Source organism: Talpa occidentalis, unplaced genomic scaffold (genome assembly GCF_014898055.3).
Source record: "Talpa occidentalis isolate TD23 unplaced genomic scaffold, MPIMG_talOcc4v2.1 talOcc4.4, whole genome shotgun sequence".
Classification (NCBI taxonomy): Eukaryota; Metazoa; Chordata; class Mammalia; order Eulipotyphla; family Talpidae; genus Talpa; species Talpa occidentalis.
This window is the reverse complement of record NW_023604295.1, coordinates 77,990,416-78,004,916: the sequence shown is the minus strand read 5'-3', so window position 1 is coordinate 78,004,916 and position 14,501 is coordinate 77,990,416. Positions and strand designations below refer to the sequence as shown.

Below are 14,501 nucleotides of genomic sequence, written 5' to 3'. Positions count from 1 at the left end.
AACTGAAAGAAAGTAGTACTGAAAAGGACTTGATTCTGCATCTTATTTATATTTGTGCATTACCTTTCACCATATCAACAAACAGGCCACAAGGGTCTACTGCAGCTCACTGTTATTTTTATTCTTCAGGCTTCACTGATACTTTAGTGCTCTCAAAGAAAAACAAAATATCTTTACAACATACCTGATCATTTATCTGGCATGCAACGAGGTTGTGCTGATCATAACAGCCAGCGAACCTGATGTACTTAAGCCAGCTTCCTACATCTGGTTGACTAGCATCTATGCAGAACTTCACATTGCAAAACTCATCTAAGATCTAGAAGAAAGAAGATAAGAACAATCAATTTCCGTATACATTCATTAGAATGGTTAATTGCTTGAAAATATTTTATTCAAATATATATTCCTCTTTTGAATCCTTAAAAGGAAAAAAAATCATCAGACAACATGCAAGGTAATAAAGAAGGAAAAATAATGTTATGTTAGAAGTGGCAATGTACTGTTTTTTAAAAGGAACAAAGCAATTGTAACTTATTACAAAAACTGATTAATTGATTTCAAAAATTTGCTGTTTCCATGCCATGCATGAATGAGTGCTATTGACCTAATTTTATCCAATATAGTTTTTACAAAAAACAGTATTGAACAGCATATATTAACATAGTATTTCTCAACTTAATAGTTAATCTTGTAGGCTCAGTCTTTCCAAGTAAGAATATACTTCCAAACTTTAAATTAATTCAATTAAAACTTTAATTTAAATATTATTAAATCCTTTTTCAGTTTGCATATCATTACCATGAACCAAATAAATCACATTATTAATTGAAAAAAATAATATTTATCCCAATAGATGTTTCTGACCAAACTAAAGAAAAACAAGTGAAAATAAGAGATTGGTAAACAGTCATGAAAAGATGGCACCCTAATGTTTTATTAACACATGCCAATGCATGCTTCAATTTTATGTTTAGTAAATAAATACAACAAAACTGACTTGTGAACAAATAAAAAATAAAAAGAATATTGTAATAAACTGCCATCTTTAGATGTATGCATGTGTGTGCTTATTTGTCACGAGATTTTTACATCTGGCCTATCCTAAATATTAATCATTACTTAAGACATGTATTAAAAATTGAAATGGGAAGAATCCTTTTTTAAGGGTTTGCATACTTAAAAGTAACCTATTCAGATTCACTTGCAGCAATAATGCTTTAAATAGCAATATGAAAATCTGCAGAGGTGTTGACCTAATGGTGAACAACTAGAAAGCCTAGTAATGTTAATGTCAATCAGTTAATGCAAACTTCAGGAAGTTTCCTACAAAGATTGAATAATACAATCTTGAACAAAAATTAATTAATTAAAGACACCTCACAGAACTCTGCTGATATCTCTCATATATAAAAAAGTTAAAACTAAATTCTTGGATAAATAGACCAAAAGCAACTTTGCATAGAATTCAGGTAATCACTCAGTTGCAGATTCAAGTCATTAACTCACCACAAACTTCAAGGAGAAGCTCAGTGCTCTGAGGGCTCTAGTCAAGAGGCATTATGATTAAGCCTTTGGCCATGAGGCAATTAAAGGGCAATAAGTAGTCCCACAATTTAAAAAAAAAAAAAAATTGAAACAGAAGATAGGATAATAATTGCTACACACACATTCACTTACACAAATGAAGTCTTTTTCAAGGACACCTCTTCACACTAACAGCAAAACGTCTATGTGAACGAGCCTCTCTTTTGAGAAGGGCAGATTTTAACATTTTTTTTATTTATAAAATTGCAAACTTTAAGTTGTTTTCTTCAACTCACAATGTGAAATAACTAAAATGGCAACTTGAGATTTCACCCCCTCCTCAGATGTCTGGAAGGCATGTAAATAACAATAGTAATACACATTTTAAAACTGTTAAAGTTGGGATTGTTTTGTTTGTTTTTTGGTTTGTTCTGGCTCTGGTTGATTTTTTTTGTTGTTTGTTTTCTTAACTAACAACAACAACAACAAAAAGGACAGCGTTACTGACACACCAGAGAAATATTTAATGAAGGAAATCGGGGTGAAGTCAGTGAAATGCAACACCAGTTTCACTTCATATTTTCAGAAAGAGGTGGAAAACTTGTTAATTTCAAAGTCAAGCAGCATCTCTTAGCTTTCCAGCATTCCCTTTTGCCGGGGCAGAGAGTTAAGTATTGCATATACTGCACATAAAAATTCTAGATGTAATTTTATTCCGTGTTAACATTATTGCCATTGCCACTGTCAACAGTGAATTTTTTTTTAAAGGTCATATCCAAAAAAAATGTCTTTTTACATATGTTACATGATTATTCAAGTATTTCACCAACATATTAACTTTCTTACTCTCAATATTCTTGCCCCAAGACAAAAGCTTAACTTTCTCCAGAAACGTTTTCCCCTGGGTGAATTATTCACTTTTGATTTGCCTCCAGGACTGCATTTATCTCCCAAATGTCTTAATCGTTCCCAAAATCTCGAATAAAATAAAAGTAATAATACATCCTCCATCATTTTATCTAACACACTCCTGTGTTTTTAAAAGCTGTCAAGTTCCAAAGATAGTTCAAAAGAGAGAGAGAGAATTCCCTTTAGGTGGACTTTAGAGAAAGGCCCTTTCAGACAACCAACAGCAAAAGGGGGAAAAAAAAAATCCCCACCATCTAGCCAAAGGGTCCGAATGTGACTTTCTCGAGAAGCAGCTCACGATGTTGGACAGCAAAGCTGTTACTTGGCAAGGTGAAACTCGGCCGAAAGCGGCTCCAAAGTAGCGTGGCCGGTGCCAGGAATTCAGATTTTGGCAACCCCACCTTCTGCGTCCCAGATACCGACAGACAGGCACACCGAGGGAGGGCACGGGAGAGGAGGGCTGGGGAGCGAGGCCGGCAGCCGGCAGAGACCCGCCGAAGGCCGAGCGACCCACCCGGGAGGCGCGTCCTGCCCGCACCGCTCCGCAGGAGGAACAAGGAAATCGCCAGTCGGAGCAGCGCAGATAAGCAGCCAGCGGGGCTCCGCGAGACCGCGGCGAGGAGGAGAGGAGAGCTGGGGGGGCTGGGCGGGGGCGCCCGGGAGAAGGGGTGCCAAGGCAGGAAACTGTCCGAAGTTACAAACTATGCACATCGCCAAGACTTTTTTCGAAGTGAGTTCTCTTACCTTAGGGTTTCTATGGCCTCAACTCAGCAATAAAAAGCAATCACAGAAGAATTAAAGCAAACAAAATAATCAGCAGCCCCCAACTTTCCTGCACGAAAATCCTTTCAAACGATCCCGAGCAACATTCGAGATGTTTTAAAAAAAAAAAAAAAAAAAAAAAAAAGCCTCGCTTCCCGATTTCCGAATGGGTCTCTGATAACTTTGTCCGTCTCTAGGTTCTGCTCGCCAGGACCACGCGTTTCAGATTTATTGTCCTCCAACAATGTATTTTTAAGACCAGAAATGATGTCTCCTCTCGTCTGGGTGACCCGGGTTTGGTGTGTTTTGACTCCCCCCCCTTCCTGAATGAGCTGGGAGCTATTCCTTCTGGTTCACATCACCTCCCTCTTTTCTCACTTTCTCTTGCTCTTATCAGCCCAATGTGTAATGAAAGTTATCTGAAACCCACTAAAACTTCTTCCACTTCTCCTCTCCCAGTTCCAAGGTGTGTGGGGGGTGGGGGGTGGACGGGCAGGAGGAGGAGAGTTTGAAAAGGTGGGGGGCCAGGGGAGCGCCGCGAGCTCCAGCCGGGTTTCAGATCCTCCGCCGCGCCTCGCCGGGTCCCAGACCCTCACCGGCTCGTCCCCCTGCGCAACTCCGAGCTCTGCCGCCGGGTTTCTATTTCATGAACTGTCTCTTTAAAGAGGATCTGCTCGGCCATCCAGAAAGAACCCGGGGCGAGGGAGAAAAGGAGCTATCTCCCGCCGCCCGAAGTGATCGGAAGCCAGACGGGCTCCTCTTTCAGTAAATTTTTAAAGTGACAGCAGCCTCCTCTGGAGGGAGAGGTCACAAAAAGGTCGCCAAGACCCAAGTCCTATAGGGACGGACTGATTATGGATGCACCATCCCCCTTAAACATGTAGATTTCTCCTGGTAAACAACCAATGGGGAGATGACGCCAGGCAGGGTTTCTTTCCCTAGGGAAATATCCTCTGTTTCGACGTCCTGGAAGCACAAGTGTGTGCGTGTGTGTGTGTGTGTGTGTGTGTGTGTGTGTGTGTGTGTGTGTGTTGGGTGGGGGATGGGACTGATGGAGTGGAGAAGTGATTTCGGGAGTGTGAGGGTGTGTGCACGGAGGCAGGGGGTGGGGCTCTGTAGAGGACCAGGATGAGGTTTGGGTAAAGGGACACTGCCTCATGCTAAACTTAATTAGTTTAGAAATTCTCAGAAAACAGTAGCCTAAAGAGTGAAAAGTTGACATGTACATTTACAGTTTTCTGCTAAGCATCTTTTATTATAATTATTGAAATTCGTACCCTAATTTATATCCACTATTATTATAGTGAGTTGAGTGGAAATACATGCCACTTTTTCAAATCATTTTTCTTAAAAGAAATAATTTAAAAATCTGAAACAGTTTTGCATAGGAACTGCCCAAATAGCATATTCGGTTTTAAAGAGATTAAAAATTGTGTGGTGAGTTTTTGCCATATACTTTGACACATTGTGAAAACACTATGATTGGCCAAAAGTGAAATTAAGCAATCTGTTAACTCAGATTATTTTTAAACTTTTATAACATCATAAATGCTACTTTTGGTGATCAGTGCTAGACGGAGATTAACAGTTTTCTGATAAATATCGTCAATTTTTAGCAACACATTTCATAAACAATATTGGGGAAAAAAAGAATGTAGGGAATGTGTGGAAAAATAGAAGGGTCTAGGATTTACTTAGTACTACCCTTGATTTTTAGAGAAACCCACCGCATAAATGGAAATAAATGCTTTTTTTAATCACAAAACTCCATTCATAAAAACACATGGACTAAATCCAACTTCCCAGTTGAACAATGAAAAGTTAAGTAAAGTAGGCAAGTCAAGGGACACTTTTGGGGGCAGGAAAGAAGAGAGAGGAGATGGAGAACACGCTTAGACTAAACTATCTGCCAAGAGAGACCATCCAAGTCTCCTGTTTTATTTTCTCCAAGTACAAATAGACCCTTAAAAATCTAGTAGATCTATATTTCTCTAAAATGCTAATTTCAAAACAAAAAATAGTAACAAAAGGGAGGGATGTGGGGGAGAGAAAATGACAAGTGGTGGTGACTAATTCGTTTTGGTGGCCTGTTATCTGTGACATTGATAATGGCCATTGTTTGAGGGAAAATCGCACAGCAGTGGTAGGTAGGACAGGAAAAATCCTTTGTAAATAACCTAAAACCCGGTCAGATATTCCCATAGAGTTTGGTGCTTGAGAACCTTTAAGAGTCCCGGGTTAGCTGCCATTGATTTCCTGCCCTTCCTCAACTTGCCCATTGTCGGAGCCTTTTTTTTTTTTTTTTTTTTTTTTAATTTAGCCATAAATTGGACCGGCTCGAGCTATGAGCTGTTCTATTTTCTTCCTGTCAGGATGAGGGATTTGTTTTATGATGCATTGTGTATTAAATACAAGTAATCTGGGGAACCGATTGCTTCAGACAGTGCGGCCTGATCAGGGGGTCTGAGAGCTCAGAGCCCCAATCCCCCGCCCTAGCCTCCGGCCCCCACCTCCTAGCCCTTTACAGCTGCTCTGAAAAGGAGGAAACGTCTCTGGATAACAAAAGGTCGTGTGGAATCAGTTGCAGGTCCTGGCTAAATTAGGATTTCGTGGAAAGGGCCTCCGAGTTTTTTCCCTTATATTGGGTTTGTGTGGGGGAGGCGGAGCGACTTTCAATGTCTGAGTATTTGCAGGTGCGCCAGGAGGCCGGTAGATGGCGTTGCGCCCCGAATTAAGGGGTTGCGCTGGCGACTCCCGCCACCCAGGTGAGCTGGCTGCCGCCCGCCGAGCGCGGGCCACAGGGCTTTTGCCCTACGACTTGCGCGCCATCCCGCGTCTTCCAGAGCGCTGGCTGCACCCTGCAATCCAGACCTGCAGATCCTGGCCTGAGCTAAGGCTATTTTTACAAGTAATACTCTCTTTCCTAAATGAAGTGAAAAGAATTAACATTTTCTGAGATCTTGGAAGATTTAACCAGAGAGAGAGAGGGGATTAGTTAGCCTCAGCCTCGTCATAATTGTTTTCTTATTATCATCCTCGTCAGTGGTGTTCTCTACTGAATAACTTGTGAGAAAGACTAAGGAAAATCAGAAGGACCAGGGAAAGCTCTAAATCTTAATGTTTCTCTCCTCGTCCCTAGCCTCTCCCTGCTTCCCTCCTTCCTGCTCTCTCTTGCTACCTTCTCTGCTCCTGGTCCCCCTACCCACCCAATTCTGCCCTTTGATTACCTGATAACTTCATGAAAAAAAAAAAAAAAAAAAAAAAAAAAACAACGGTAAGCTCACTATTCAACGACGAAACTTGAAATTTAAAAATAAGGTACTGAAATCCCAGAGTAGCTTGATGGGTCTCTTACTATTTAAATAGTAGTCCTTTAGGAGAAGACCCTGATCCACCTCCTCCCATCAGAAATGAACAGAAGACAGTCTGGAGGAAAAGGCTTTTGCTGGGGGCTTGTTTTTCTCCCTGGTAAATTTGCCTTCCTTCAAGAGGTTTCCAAAACAATAAATAAGTACAAGGAGCCAAATACCACCACCAATTCCCTTTATTCCTTGGGATTTCTGGTGAAATCTGTTTACAGTAGTTCCCAGTTACGAATTAATCTGCAAAAAGCCGCTGTCTGCTCAGCAGTAATCAGTAACATGCGCATTCTGCAGTGTTTAGCGCTGCCCTTGAAATGGGCTATTAAAAATAATGGTTTTACTATAATCTCAAACCAGCTTTAATTTGCAAAATTGTATCAGACAGATGATCTAAATATTAAAGGGATGAAATAGGAGAACATACCACAACAAATGGATAGCTTTTGGGAGAGTAGAAAATAGAGCAGTTTATCGTCAATATTTAAAAAGAGAATCATATTTTAAAAACATTTTCTTCCAGAAGGGAATAACTGTTAATTGTTATTTACCTAGAAAAAGACATTGGAAAATATGGGGTTTGAGTGCGAGTTGATAGATTTTCTGGGAGCCTTAAAGATCCCCCTTTGGCTGATGGCAGAGCTGGGGTGGGAGAGGTTAATGTGTTTTCTTCCTGGTTTGAAAAGGGCATAAACCCTCCTCAGGCCCCTTCCTTCCTCCCCCATCTGTGTGGATTGCAGAATCTTTAAAAGGCTCAAAGATTTCCAATAAGGCCACTGCCTCTGCCTTCATTGTGTAACTGTTTGTTTAAAATAAGTCAATATATTAGTTAAAGCAGTAAGAAGTTAGTGCTCCAGTATTCAAGTGATTCCCTCAAGACTGTAAGCTGATGCCTCTTTTAAGCCTTAAACTTCATGGTTGTCCCAGAAGTAAAAGTTCTGCTAATGGAGACCCTATGGGCATGGTACATTCCAGCACATCATTAAAGGAAAGAAAAGCAGTCCAGCCAAAGCCAGATGAAATGACTGCACTGTCCACTTTTAATAGGCTTCCTGTGGACAAACAGCCCTGTAATACTCTGCAGAGGACAATATTTAAAAACAAGACAACTTGCTGGCAGTTTTCAATACCATAAAGTTAATAAAGTATGTTCCCATTCACCCTGACATTATGTTTTTAGTTTATAGAGGAAGGCACTTTATAACCTCAGCCTAAGTAGAGTTCCCTTCATTCTGCAGCTTTGGGTTTCTTGAGGTGGCTAAATACACAATGAACTCCAAGCCAGCAGTTTTGTCTTAACACTGTTTTTTGTAGCTTTTCAAGAACATACATACAAATGCATTTTTACATTTCTCAAGTGCATTTTCATTCATGGAGATCCCTTTCAATCCTGTTTCATACAGTTCACGTCAAGAAGCATGAAATCATCTGAGAAATTGACATTTGGCTGAACAATAACTGCTTGCTAATTAAATTAGCTTCATGTATAGATATTGATGTATGTTTAAAAAGAAAATCAATGCTTTCTTTTTCACATAGAATAGGATTTTGTAAATTCTTACCTGAAACAAAGATAAGAAAAAATTGTCTTTAGGACTCAGAAGACTTCCCATTGATATTTCTCTAAATACAAAAACTCTAAAGCATCTCTCCTCTTCCCTTTCATATTCTTGGCTACCAACAATTTCTTCTCCCAAATCTGTTTACTTAATAGAGTAAGCTTTGTAACCACGCATGATGTCTAGGCAAGAGAAGTTAGATGAGAAAACGGTGGAATTGATGGTAAAATTTTGTTAAGTTGTAATTACTTAGACTTTTTAATTCAAGGAGTATTTTACAAACTTAGCCACTGAATGGTGAAGGTGAATTCTGTGTCACTGGGTAGCCTCAGCTGGCAAAATGTCCCAGCACAATGAGAGTTTATAAACAAAAATGCTCTGAATGTCCATAGTCACCAACACACATCACCACTGTTCAGGAGAGATATTTCTGGTCTCTCTTGATAGTCTTTTTTGTTTGTTTTAATCCATGGGGATAAAAACTACAGGGGAAAAAAAGAGGAAATTAAAGGTAAAAAAACAAAATGTAAATAAAAAATTTCCCTTGGTCTGGAAATGGGCCCGACTGAAAGCATGTTAATCTCCACCTCAGTAATTTGGTTCTCCAGGAGAAGACAGAAGCCCTGCTGCTGTGCCCTGCACTTCATAAATCACATCTTTATGTGGACAAGGTCAGGGCACCTAACAGCTCAGACATGGGCCTTTGCAGTGGCTCGAGGATTCAGGCATGTTTACTCTCCCGCTTGGCTCTCCGAGGAGTAGTCCAGCACGCTTCTAATTACTTTTGATTATTTTCATTTGCTGGGGTCAGTCTGGCTTGCCAGGATTGCTGGAGGGTTGATTTCCTACAAATCTTGATGTCTTTGTAGGACGGCACTGTATACATTCAGAATTAGCACCCCGTTATTGTCCCTGTAGCGTGGGATCCCTCCTAATAGATATTGAGATATGTTTCCCCAGTGAAGCATTACCTACTTCCCCTTTTATTAATTAATTACCCAAGTATAATCACCTAGCTGATACTTTGAAAAAGAATGCAGATGATTTTCTTAACAGTTGGATATTTTACAGTATATGTGGTCAGTATGAAAGTGCATCTATCTATTTGCTTTGACCTTAAGTGTATTTAGTAATGACTAACAGTTCTTTAGGAACTAAGATGAAATACTTTGCTGAGACAACATCTCGAGTGAATAAATTATTATACTCAAAGATTTATTTCCTAAATGCCAATTAGGGCTGCCATATTTAAAGTATTTTTTGTGGGGCTATTTTGATGTATTTCAGTCTTAAGCTATTATGCTGAGTGCTTATTTTGTGGCTAAAGCACAGAAACATAAAATATACCAACTTTAAGTGAAAACACTGTGATAACATGAAAATTTTAATAAAACAGTAAAAATGTGGTAGGAAAAAAGAGACAAAATACCATTATCTTTATCTTTTTTATCCCGCCCACCAAAATAAAGATGTTTACTGCTCTAAAATGTATTATTAAAAGATATTAAATACATGGTGGGCAAATATTTATAAAAAACAAGAAATAGGCACCAAAAAAATCACATAACACCTCAATTTGACTGTTCAGACAATAAATATTTTTAGGTCACTGAGCAAAAATTACTAATGTTTTAAATTTTATAGAAGATAAATTATATCATGACTATAATTAGTCTTAAAAATCCAAATCTCTCATTCTTCCTAGCTTTAAAACAAAGAATTAAGGTTTCAAAGAAATGCTTTAAAACTAACTGCCTTTGTAAGGAATTAATTTTTCATTACTACTTTTCATTAATTCTATCTTTTCAGATAGCATTCAGCACATTTTTAAGCTGTGAGAAAAGTGAGTTGAAGAACTTTTTCTACTATCACCACTCCAAGCTGTGTGCCTTTGGGTAAGTCACTTAACCTTTGAGTCAGTTTCCATGCAAGTTTCATAATATCAGCCTAATAGGAGTTTTGGGAAAACTAATTGCATAATGTGAGTGTAAACTGCTCTGAGTTCAAGGGAATAAGTCAAAACACTCTAAGTTTCACGGTATTTATGTTTTGTGTAATAAATTATGGTAAACTTACATACACACCAGAGAAGAAGATAGCCTGGTTTATACTTTGGGGAATGACAATGTGCACATGTTTTTCTATCCTCTTTCTTCCATTCTAACTTTAGTTGCCCTAATCCTTACCCTGACCTATGGAAGAGAAGAATTTTAAGAAAAATGTTTCTTTTCTCTCAAGCTGTGCAACCCCTGAATATGTCCGTCTCTGTCTGACTTGCAGCTGAGTCTGCTCTATCCCACCCACTGTGTTTTCTGCCAGTCAGAAAGAGGGAGTGTTTGGAGACAGAGTTAGGAAACCATTGAGATTCAAGGATCTCAATAAACCAGGGTGGGAGGACAAACATACACACACACACACACACACACACACACACACACACACACTATTTTTAGGTCAATATTTGTTACTAAGGTCAGGAACTTGATTCTCTACAGTGTCCTCTTATGGACTTGAAGGGCCAATAGGGCAGCTATCGGGGTTCATCTTATTTGCCCATAGTTCAGAGTCTAACATCAGGTTAGCAGTAGGTATCCTATAGAAGTTCATTGAAAAAAAGTATCAGTTCCTTCCTGGATTTCATTTCACCAAGTTTGAATGTCTAGCTTGGATGTGTGTTATCTCTCATCTGAATGTTTACAGATATGCTGACCACCACCCACTCTCCCTCAATACTTAATATTCCCAAGCAGAAGCTATTATTCACTTCCCTGCTCCAAAGTCTTCTGTGAGTTCCAGTTGTCTAACAATTCAGTATAATCTCACATCAGTTTTTGAAAATTAAATGAGGCAATGTATGTACATCACTTAGAATCATATATGGCATATAGCATATGGTCAATAAAAGTTGATATTATTATTGGTATTACAAACATAATTATAATTATTATCATTATTGTTCCTCAGCCTGTAATTCATTCTGTCTTGATTATCTTGAAATCTTATTTATCCAAGTGACCCCTTTTTTATGCCCACTAAGTCTTTTTTTAAAGATCATCTGAGTGACCCTAAAATTAATGGGCCCAGAAGTTCTCTTTTTTTGCTCATTATTTATTTTACATTTATGAATATATTCTGAATTTAATTTTTTTCTCCCCATACCATCATCCTGTGTGTCCCCTTGTTCCTTCCCCTACCCTCTCACTCAAACCCAGAGCCCTTAGGATAGTTTTTGAAAGACTTTCAGTATTTTTTAAAGTATTTCAGATGATCAAATTGTTTTATGAATGTCCAATATTTGTTGAATATTTATTGTTCTGTTTTGTTGTATATGTTTTCTTTTCAAATTCCATCTATTTTGTTGAAAATAGCTTCATTTCATCCTTTCTTGTGACTATGTAATATTTCATGATATCTATATACCACATCTTTTTGATCTAGTCATCCACTAGAGGAGATTTAGGCCACTTCTGCACACTGATACTTAGCAATTAGGTTTGACATTTTCATCTTTTAAACAAATCATCTGTACTTCTCTCCTGGCATTTAGGCAGTTCTATCTTATTTTAGAGTTGTGTCTGTAACAATCTTGTGCTCTTTAAGGCTTATTTTAACTATAAGATCACTCTTAAGGATGGAATAAAGTTTTACTCACATTTTCAGTAGCATCTTTTTCATATAGGTTATACTACCTTTGGACATCCTTTGCAAGGGTGAATTAATTATGGCTAGATGTAAGAAAATGACTATCTTTAATACACAAAAACAGGGCTATTTAACACTTTTCTTCTTTGATGCATTGATCATTTTCTTTTTTTTAAGATTTATTAATGTATGCATACAAGAGGGGGTACAGGCCAGAAGTGTGGAGGGTGAGAGGATTCACCAGAGACAGAGTGGAGAACAGACAGGTGGATTGACTGAAATACACTGCTGAGGGGAGCAGCTGGCAAGTCAAGAGAGGTCTGCTGTGCTGTGTGGGTTGCTCCCTGGCCTGGGATCTAACTCGTGCTGCAGTGGCTGCGGATAGCTTCATAGGTTGGATCTTAACCCCTTGCACCACCAGGGAGGCCCTGCATTGATCATTTTCTTTTAGGGAATTTGGGGATAGAAATTCCTGCTGCTGCTGCTGCTGCTGCTGCTGCTATTCCTACTTCCCTTATTCCTCCTTCACTCACCCATATTTCTGCTTCTATACCAACTGTTTGACCTTTACTTACGAACAAAGACTGGACAATGTCTTGGTTGTCTCCCTTTCCCTTTTCCCCAGTGAAGTCATTGGCTTGTCAGTCTGTTCATTGTTTCTATAAGACCATCCCCTTGGGCCTCCCCGGTGGCGCAGCGGTTGAGCGCTGGGTTGCGAAGCTGCCCGCGGCCTCTGCGGTGCCGGTTTGATTCCCGGCTGCTACCTGGCCACCGAAAGAGGGTCCCACATGGCACGCAGACCTCTCCTGCCACCCGCTGCTCCCCTCAGCAGTGTACTTCGGTCCTTCTGCCTGCTCTGCTCCCCGCTCTGGCTCTGGTGAATTCTCTCACCCTCCCGCACTTCTGACTGTACCCAGTGCATGTATAAACAAAACAAACAAACAAATAAATAAATAAAACATGCCTCTATATAAAAAAAAAAGACTATCCCACTGATGATGCGTGTAAGGACACCCTTGTCATTTTAGGCCTGAATTTTTGTAGCATCTCTTCACCAAAATTTTGTTTTTCTGGAATAATATTGTTATAATATTGGCTTTCTTTACTTAAAAACAAAAGGTAAAATAGAAAGAAAAAACACACTTAAAAAAACACAATATCCTAGTTTGCTAGAAAATAAAGCTTCTAACAAAAATGCAATCTCCTTTATAGTTTGATGTCAAGTTTCTTTTCCCAGGTCCATTTCATGTCGCTTCCCTCTACACAAATGTCTAGCTCTGGTCAACAACTGGTGATGTAAATAAAAGTTCTTAGTCCTTTAACTGGGTTTACAGGAGCCCTTCATTTATCTTATCTCTTACATTCACAGCATTCAGGTGATGAAACAACAGATCAAGGAGTTGAAGTAATAGTTCTAGTTGTCAAGCTCAGACATAGCCTACTGGGCTCCCTTCCTTGAAATTCTTACAATACTCATTAAAATCATTATTTAGTCAGGCATCATATGTAAGTTCATTTTTTTCTATTTATGCTAATCTACCAAACTATAAGTAAACTGTTTGATGGTAAGAAACCCTCATCACACAGCATTTTCTAACCTGAATTGTTTTGTTTGTTTGTGTGTGTGTGGTTTTTTTTTAAGATTTATTTATACAAGCACTGGGTACAGTCAGAAGCGTGGGAGGGTGAGAGAATTCACCAGAGCCAGAGTGGGGAGCAGAGCAGGCAGACTTACAAAGTACACTGCTGAGGGGAGCAGTGGGTGGCAGGAGAGGTCTGCGCGCCATGTGGGACCCTCGCCAAAGCGGCCAGGGATTGAACCAGTGCTGCAGAGGCAGCTTCGCAACCCAGCGCTCAACCGCTGCACCACCAATTAACCTGAATTGTTAACAGGCATCCCTGAAAATGTGTTCAAATGAGGGAAAGATAGCTGGCTCTTGGAGCCTCACAAGGAACATGAAAGTGGCAAATGTCCTAAAAGTCTAAGAAGTTCTTCAGCAAAGACAACTATTTGGGTTGTTTAATGAGCCATCAGCAAAGATATTTAAACATGAATGAAAGTCACTCCACCTCCACTGGAACATCTAATGAGAATATTTTTTCTTTCTTTGCATCTATTGCAGCAAAGTATATAAGTATTTTCATGTAAATTTTCCATAAATTGATTATTTTCAACTCTTGATCAAAAATGTTTTTACAAAAAACTAGTAAATTATATAGAGAAAGTCAAGCTTCAACTCTCATTCAACTTGAAGGTGTTTGGAAACTCTATCAAGGTCACAAAATAGGTGATCAGTAAACTCTAGATAATTGATTCTTTGCCTGTAAACTGTTGTAACTGTACTTGAGTACATGGTATAAGACTTCCAAAGGAATGTGTAAAAACTCATTTCAGAATCAACTCATTCCTTCCTATTCTGTTACATTACAAGACCATCTAAAGCATAGATCTTAACATGGGCATAAATACATGCAACATTTAATATTATTTGGACTTTTTGAAATAAAATTTGGCATTATCTAGATATGCATTTCCCCAGGAGAAAGAAAAGCAAGTCAATTGCAGTTTAAGGATAGCTGGATTAAAATGTTTAAGAATATGCTTTTCCTCCAGCTTTTGATATTGGATTCATGTGTTATGCCTGCTGACGGCTGTCTAGCCGTTAAATGGAGTGGACACCAAATCAGATGGCATACAAAATTACAGGAATTTGATCTTTAGATAAACCACAAACCTTGATGA

At 39.0% G+C, this 14,501-nt stretch overlaps 1 protein-coding gene across 13 annotated transcripts in view; it reads right to left on the bottom strand.

Annotated features, from left to right (window-relative positions):
* MECOM (MDS1 and EVI1 complex locus) overlaps nucleotides 1-14,501 on the bottom strand; it is a 578,367-nt gene that overhangs the window by 60,868 nt on the left and 502,998 nt on the right. For 7 of the 13 annotated variants that reach the window (XM_054700716.1, XM_054700718.1, XM_054700717.1 and 4 more), the window contains one exon: nucleotides 185-319. In XM_054700716.1, the coding sequence (XP_054556691.1) occupies nucleotides 185-319 (135 nt within the window). The other 6 variants (XM_037525733.2, XM_037525735.2, XM_037525734.2 and 3 more) reach the window with 4 other exon arrangements.